General features: G+C 42.2%; 1 protein-coding gene across 2 annotated transcripts; it reads right to left on the bottom strand.

The window, feature by feature from the left end:
• Window positions 1–316: 316 nt before the first annotated feature.
• On the bottom strand, window positions 317–7,827 carry ESX1 (ESX homeobox 1). 2 transcript variants are annotated; one of them, XM_088062685.1, is made up of 5 exons: window positions 7,721–7,827; window positions 7,436–7,660; window positions 7,322–7,367; window positions 2,482–2,768; window positions 317–1,573 (listed from the first exon to the last, which is right to left on the bottom strand). In XM_088062685.1, the coding sequence occupies exons 1-5, from the start codon at window positions 7,825–7,827 to the stop codon at window positions 1,348–1,350; spliced, it is 891 nt and encodes a 296-aa protein (XP_087918811.1). In that variant the 3' UTR covers window positions 317–1,347. The 2 variants fall into 2 exon arrangements, with proteins under 2 accessions (XP_087918811.1, XP_087918812.1); XM_088062686.1 differs by having other exon boundaries at window positions 7,436–7,640; window positions 7,731–7,827.
• Window positions 7,828–8,049: the final 222 nt, after the last annotated feature.

Here is an 8,049-nt window from a genome sequence, read left to right as displayed (position 1 = left end):
CGAAAACAGGCAGCATCAGTGGAGGAGTTCCATGCTGTCCCATCAGCCACAGGAAAAGTTTGCTTGGTCCTTTGCTACAGGTGTGGGAAAGGTGACCTCCATGTGCAGCCAACTGTTGGTCTTTCTTTTGTTGCTGTGAAGCAAAAATTAGCACTTACATAACTCTGCCAGAGTTGTGTTTGTTTAATGAGTCCTCACAACAGCCCTGTGAGGTAGGCGAGTGAGAATGAGGAAACGATGACCTATCCTCACTTTTCACTGAAGCACCAGGAGGATACTACATATCCTCACTTTACACTAAAACATCAGACCTGTGGAGAGTTCTTCTCAGTCCCATGCCATGTATGGGGAAATTCAGCAAAGACTTTAAAATGACCTGTTGTGGAGTCCAGGGTTGTGATGGACTGTAGACTCCTGCTCAGTAAGGCCTCTGTGTTCACTCATTTCAACATTGGTCCAAGGAAGAATTTAACACTTCACACTGAGTATTCATTTAAACTCTGAAACTACTCAAGGCATGAAATGTCTCAAAATATACAAGTAATCTGTTAACCCACTGATCTGGTAAGGCGTGCCAGAAAGCTTGCTAAAAGTATTCAGCAACCTCCTATTTACAGCTATAAGCTACTGATTGACATGTATGTACATACACAGAGAGCTACACACAATTACTGCACACTCCTAACCTACTTTCACAGGATACAGTTCATGTACAGAGGTTAAACTTTCATAGTTAAAACATTGCCACCCTGAACATAAAGAAAACTTTTTTTTTTTAATTTGAAACAAGGTACTCTTTACACAAACCTAGTTCTGAATGAAAAGCCCGTACTGAAAATAGTCCTCATCTTGTTCCTGCTAAGTTTGTCTAGAATGCAATATTTCACTGGCATTTGCACTTCAACATGAAGCATGGTCTCCAAGTTAATATCTGTGTACTGATTCTCAAGTAATGCATGTAAGAGTTCCTCCTGAGAAGTTAAGACTTGCTTAGAAAAGTGGTTACTCCTACAAAGAATTTGGAGCCTTTGGACTATCTTCTGGTGATTTCAGTGATTTCAAAGCTTCACATACATGTTAGCCTGATTTACAAAGATGAGATAGTTCCTGCTTCTGTTTCTGCTGTGCAAGAAATTATACAAGCCAATTTACCACCTGATTTTGTGTTGTAATGCAGGAAAACAATGTTTAGCAGGTTTATTTCCTTTCAGTCTGTCACTGAAGCTGCAGGAAATAGAGCTCTGTGTGTGTGTGTTTTCTTTTTTTAAATGTGTCTCTCTAATGAGAGCTACTTATTGGAGAAGGCATTCACTTTCCCCTCCGTGGCTGTAGTCTGTGGGAGAGCTCCTAACAAAGTTCTTTGTTAGTGTTTGTAAGACTGGAGATGAGGTTTAATTGAGGGATTTGTGCTGAATGTTCCTTCGCTTTGAGTCTTAGTGCTGCAATGCTTGACGTTTTCCTTTCAACTGCTGCTGGATCAGTGAAGGCAGTGAGAACAGGGTCTGACGGGGGTCCAGGAGCTTTCATTAGTACTGAAGCTGTTGTCACGAGAGGATTTAAAGCATTGAGAAACCTGTATTTGAAAGAAGTCAATATTATCCAAATTAAGAATTGTTTTGGAGAACAAATACTTACTGAGTTGAAGCTTTCCCCCACCAAAGTATTAGTAAAAAACCCAACAAGTATTAGAAAAAAAAGTTCCAAAATTTCCAATTTCTTCCAAATGTACGTTTTTTTAGCTTTATTTTGCAGTATAGCATCTTGCCCTTTAAAAAAAAAAGCAGAAAATCCCACCCTAAATAAAAACCAAAACACTTTTAAATTAAATGAACAAGAGATGATTAGGCATGGCATGCAGATATTTAATCCATCAACCATTTGCTTAACCCCTCATGCTAAATCCTTTCTAAACAAACCTTGGATGCTGTAGATCAGCCTGTTCTGTGAAAGCAATAAACCACCCCATAAAAAGACCAATTTATATAGCTGTTTATGCAGACAATTTGTTCAGAACAGTTGATTCAAGGTGAAAAGCATTTGTTTGTTTGTTAAGGTAGTACTAAGATACAAACTCTAATTTCAGCAAGAGTGCTATCTTCTATTTCTTTATATATTTGTATATACTTATATATAATACATAATGTATTTACATATTTTATATATAATGCATTTATTCTTGAGAGAGAGCAAGAGAAAAGGATGGAGCTGCAGCCACACAGGTCACAGCAGTCTGTATGAAGATTAGAGTTCAGTGAGACCAAAATTGCAGTAAGTATGCCCAATTTGTCTATATAAAGCAATTACACATTCAGATTTTTTTAGCATGACTTAAACCCAAATCTTGCTATTCCTAATCAAGTGATCCTACACAGGAACTAACCCTTTTTAGTAAGTTTATTGAGAACATGCGAGTAGCAAAATAATATAAATACAACATTTTTAACAGTTTTGAGATTGAGAAAAAAGAAAATTATTCTATACCTTCCAAAATGTGGATTTAATATAGGATTTCTGAAGAGGGATGTCCACGTAAGACTGCTGAGGCCAAATGGCCCTAAGGTTGAAGGACTGAAAGCTGGGGACGTGGATGGCACAGCCAATGTTGAAAGAGGCATTGACCTCCACGTGTGATCTAGGAGGGGAGAATGACTCAGTGGAACATCCAAAAACAGACCAAGTGGGTGTGTCAAGGAGATTCCCGGAACAGTCCCCAGAATTTCATTTTTTTCACGTTTCCTCCACTTTGCCCTTCTGTTTTGGAACCAGACCTTAAATAAGAAATTATAAAGGCATTAGCTGAACTTACTCTGCAGTTTGTCTTACCAAATACTACAGCACATATTGATATGGGTAGCAAAATAATTACTGTTAAACCGAGCTTCACTTCTTGAATATAAAAAAGTTCTTTTCATAAATGCCTTATTGGGTTTATTACAAAATAAATTCCTTTTAAATATTGTAAATTTGACTACTTTCTGACTGAAGAGTCACATATGTTTTAAAGTCATTGTAATATATTAACTTATCACCTGAAATGCAAGAGCAATTATTAGAAATGATCATTCTTCCTTTCATAACCTATTTATTAAATTTCAACAAAGCCATTCAACAGGTGGCAATTATAATACAATACAAAAATGGTTTTCCGAGTGTTTTAAATAGCATCTACAGTATTTAAAAAATCAGGTTTTGGGAGACGCAGCTTGCTTTACCTCAGCCAATGCCCTTTGAGCATTTCCAGCAGTGTAACTTACCTTCAGGTGCTTAAATAACACCAAGTGTGTTTGGGAGAAAAGCCCTCCACACACCGGGGCGCTGATCCCCAAACAAGGCTGCAGCATGCCCCAGCCTTGCTGTGCCAAGCCTGTTGTTGTTTCTCTCAGTCAGCAACAACTGACTTTTTCAAAGCACTTGCTCTGGGGTTCTCAGGGTCCAGCTGAAGAAGTACTGTGCTAGTCCTTTCATTGCATGCAGTATATTTACACCGGGAAGAATCCTGGAAGAGGGATTTCTACCCCTTGGGTTACCTGTGTAACTCAGAACTGTCTCGCTCACAGGCAGTCAGCAGAGGGAGGTGCGCTCAGCAGAAAGTCAGAACACCAAAATTTTGAAGTTGGTACTTGAAATTCTTGAGTGTTAAGACTCATTCTTTTGTCTGTCCTCCAGCAACCATCAGCTTTCAATAGTCAGATGTCTTACAAAGGAGTATCTGAACCTGTGAAATGCCAGGCAGCTATGCCTGCATGGCAGTGTGGACCAGATATTCCATCAGTATTAGTCCAAGACAGGGGTCTGGTAGGGAAAACTAAATTGATGGGATCAGATGATTTTAAATCACTGTTAACCAATAATCCTAAATATTGCTAAGTGGAGATATTGGTAAGATAATATTGGTAAAATCTCACAGGAGAAGACCACCAACTCAAAGGTGTTAGTGCTTCCAATGAAAAAAATCCAGTTGAAAAGGCAATAACTGTCTCACACTGAGATATGCAGATACAGCCATTCCTAAAAAGGATAAATGCTGCAAGGGTCCATGTCCTTACTAAATCTTAGCACTGTTCTTCAATCTGTTCTTCATGAAGAAGCCTAACACAAAATTAAATATCTGCTTTTTTATGCTTTCTCCATTCTAAAGTAAATCCATTGGATCACTCAGAGATGCAATTTGACTACAAAATAGTTATTTTTAAAGTTACAGGTAATTTTGAGCTAAACCCCAAAAGTTAATAATCTCTCAGATTTTGTATTTCTCAAACTGGAAGGAAATACCAGCATAGATATCTAATAATTACTGTTAGAAAAAAGCTGGCTTTCCATTCCTTATTGGTACAAACTCATCAGTTCCAGTGATAACAGGAGTAGACCAATGCCTCATACCTTAGACTGACATGACAAACAGCTTTCAAATTTTACTGCACACATTATAGTCATTAACATTCAGATTAGTCATCTTGAACCTTTTGTTAATAATTTTTCCTTTGCTTCTGATAGAAGGCTTAACTTGCCTTTATTATGTTTTCAGACACATCTGAAGTAACAAACTAACCATAACAGAAACTGCTATACCAGTCTTAAGATTTTTATGACTGTAATATCAATGGCAAAATACTCTAGAAAAAAAGTATTGCTTAATCCTCAAAAATAAGTTTTAAACCATCAAGTCTTGAATTGCATGCTAAATATTACCCAGATTATATTTGCAATCACTAGCATCGTGCATATCTGACAAGAGATTCAGGTCTTCTATAAAAGAAAAGGTGAGCATGTAAAATTGGATTGTTTTCTTGCTGTAATTTTCTTAAAAAAAATATCCTATTTAATTGATGTAATACCTAATTATGCTAAAAAGATACATAGATGTGCATAACTGCATTGTGTTTCTGCTGTAAGTGAATAAGAGGATTGTAATGAGAAAATATGACAAAGATGTCTAGAGCAGTTATATCTGTGAGCCAGTGTCTTAAAAATGATGCAGTTTATGGCAATGAAATACCCATGAAACCTTTTACCCCTCAAGTTAAACAAGATAAAAAATTCCTTTAACTTTTTCTTATTTTCTTCCCATCCTAACAATATGAATAATGAGAAACATGAATGGCAACAATAGATGCAAAAACCATTGAAGAGCAATCCCAACATAGCTCCAGGTTATAAAAAGGTTTTGCAGACTCTCTGACTACCTCTTTCCAAAGGTAAGGAATGCCCCATCTCCCTTATTCTATTAAAGTACATAAGGGGTTGTTGGGTGAGGGCGATCTCTTTGAAATGATGATGGAATGAGCATACATTCATGCCATTTTTTTCTTATTTGTTCACTTTTATGTAAGACTCAAAAGGCAAGAGGAGGAACAATGCAGTGGCTGGTACCCATTTCAGCTGGTTGTCAGAGGGCTCTCCCCAGCGAAGCAAACCTCCATTTGTAAAACACACTGATGTGAAGAAATGGTCTGACTGCATTGGGTAAGATTAATTTCTTGAGTTTACACTTTACTAAGTAAAGAGATATTGCTTTCCATGTCAGCTGATTTAGCCAGGTACCATGGGAGAGAATTGGAAAACTTCGTCTTACACAGGATGCCCTATAGAGCAGCTATGAGCATGAGCATATGTGGCAAGTATTTTGTAATTATGGCAGTTTAAGTACAGTGCATCAGTGCTATTCCTACCCATCCCCTTCCCACCAGGCTGAGCCCAGATTCCCACAGGATAGGAGCTGGGGCTTGGCTCTGTGAACTGCAAGCACACACTAAACAACTGGGCTGACTCCGTGTTTCTTACTCAGAATACTTGTGTGAGATCTAACATATTAATGAGGCAATGAGCTACCAGGAACAGCTCTTTGCAGCTCCTTCCATCCACTGGGCATACATCAACTCTGTTATTTTTCGTGTTAATTCATTTTTGGCTCCATCAAACACAAATGTTTCCACTTTTCTTTTTTTAGATGAGTCATTAGAAGATGAGTTCCTCTTTGTCATGTACTACTGCACCATTCCTTCACAGGGTCTACAGAAAATGTACCCCACAAAGGGAATTTGGCAGTAACAGTTAAAGTATCAGCTTTTCACCCATGCCTTTTTCATTGTAAAATGCCATGTGCAATTGTCAGAGACTGGGGCATGTCAGTGGCTAGAGGTTTTAGTCATTGTTGGTGTTAGGAAGAGTGGAGGGTACATAATTTCCCCCAAGTCCACAAAAGAGAGCTGAAAAGCTCATCTAGGTATTTGAGTCAATTATAAAGTACTATTCATACTTCTAATGCCTTTTAAAAAGATGGTGCATATTAAAATAAAAAGCTAAAAAGTTTCAGTTTTACAGACTGAAACTGTGGTGTGAACCATCTAAGATCCAGTGATTGAAGTAATGACAAAGTATCCAAACAAGGATCTGGCATTAACAATATCAAAGCTATGCAGTAGTAAGCAGGACTGTCACACTGAGCAGCTGCACCAGTTCTCAGTCTTTCATAAGTAGGCACATACCCAGAGTTGTGCTGGAACAGTCAATATCTGATCTACAGCACAAGCCAAATCTAGTACAATTGTCATTTGCAGCTTATAAATACTAGAAAGCCTTCACACCTTCTGAAACAACTTTTAAAATTTTTTAAATTTTTTTTTTAAGGCTATAAATTCTGTCCAAAAAGGGGATTTCTAGGTTATCAAGAGATGAATCTAAAGAAAAGGGGTTTTAAGGGATATTGTTAAGCAGGAGTGCACAGAGTCAGGAAAAGTTACTAAGGGTCGTTCGTAGTTTGAGCAAACTGCAGCCCACAAGTGATTCGTGTCTGAGTGTGCTGAAGTTCTACAGGCACTGCTGCGCTCACAGCCCAGCTGGGCATAAAATTCTCCTGGACAAGACCTGACTGTCATATATGAATGCCAAATTAATTTTTCATTTGTTTTAGCCAGTCATTTAGAAGTGTGACTGTTTTATTGAGCTAAGTTAGACCAAGAGAAGGATATTAACTCTGCAGCCTCAGTACTTAACTTTAGTTGCCTCACAGAACCCTTCATTTTCTGGGAACAACTTAATTTATTCTTTTTTAATCCTCTTTTAAAACTCAGGAGACAGTACGTGCCTTTCGACCCATGAAGGCGGCAGCACAAGCGGGACAGAAGCGTAACCTGGGAATGTTCTTGAGCCTCCGCTTCCCCGCCGCGGTGGGAGCGCTCCCCTCCCGCGTCCCTTCAGCACCACCCGCCGCGGACAGGACGCGAGCCCGGCACGGCCGCCGCTCCCTTCTCGCCCGGCTGGACAAGAGCGAAAACGCGCTGTGTTCAACCTCCTCCGGCCCTTCGTCCCCTCCGGCACTCACCTGCACCCGGGCTTCCGTCAGGTCAAGGCGCAGGGCCAGCTCCTCTCTGCGGGAGGAACACACAGTTAGAGCCGGAGCTCGCCCGCCGCCCGGCACGGCCCCGCCCGCCGCTACCTGGTGAACACGTCGGGGTAGTGGGACTTGCAGAAGGCGCGCTCCAGCTCCTCCAGCTGGAACGTGCTGAACGTGGTGCGGTACCGCCGCTGCTTCCTCTTGGCCGGACCCGGTGCCTCGGAGCCGGGCGGGCGCTCCTCCGCCTGCGGCTCCTCCGCGGGGCTGCGCGCTCGGCCGGGCCGCGGCGTCTCCGCGCGTCCCGCGCCTGCGGGAGACAACCGGGGACTTACCGGGGCTGGGGGCGTGGAGCGACCCCGCTGCCCCTCACCGTGCCACGCTCCCCGCCGCCCCTCACCGTGCCGGCCCGCGGCGGGGCCCCGGCCCAGGATGCTGTCGATGAAGTAGGAGGTGAGGAGGTGCAGGGCCGGCGGGGCGGGGGCCGCGCTCTGCATGGCTGCGGGCAGGGCCCCCGCGCCGCGCCGCGTTTTATGGGCGCGGGCAGCGCCCGGCTCGGCGCCCCGGCATTAGCATTTCATTAACGCGTGGCGTCAAGGCCGGGGGTGGGACGAGCCGTGCCCCGCTCGCCGCGCAGGAGCCGGGCCGCCTCCCCCGGGCGGGCGCAGAGAGCCGCCCCATCGGAGCTGCCCTACGGTTCACGGCCCCGGGGCCGTACC

The sequence above is a fragment of the Pseudopodoces humilis genome, chromosome 15 (assembly GCF_049639895.1).
Source record: "Pseudopodoces humilis isolate 2021_Gansu_Grassland_sample_001 chromosome 15, ASM4963989v1, whole genome shotgun sequence".
Lineage (NCBI taxonomy): Eukaryota > Metazoa > Chordata > Aves > Passeriformes > Paridae > Pseudopodoces > Pseudopodoces humilis.
This window is presented reverse-complemented; position numbering and strand designations above follow the sequence as displayed.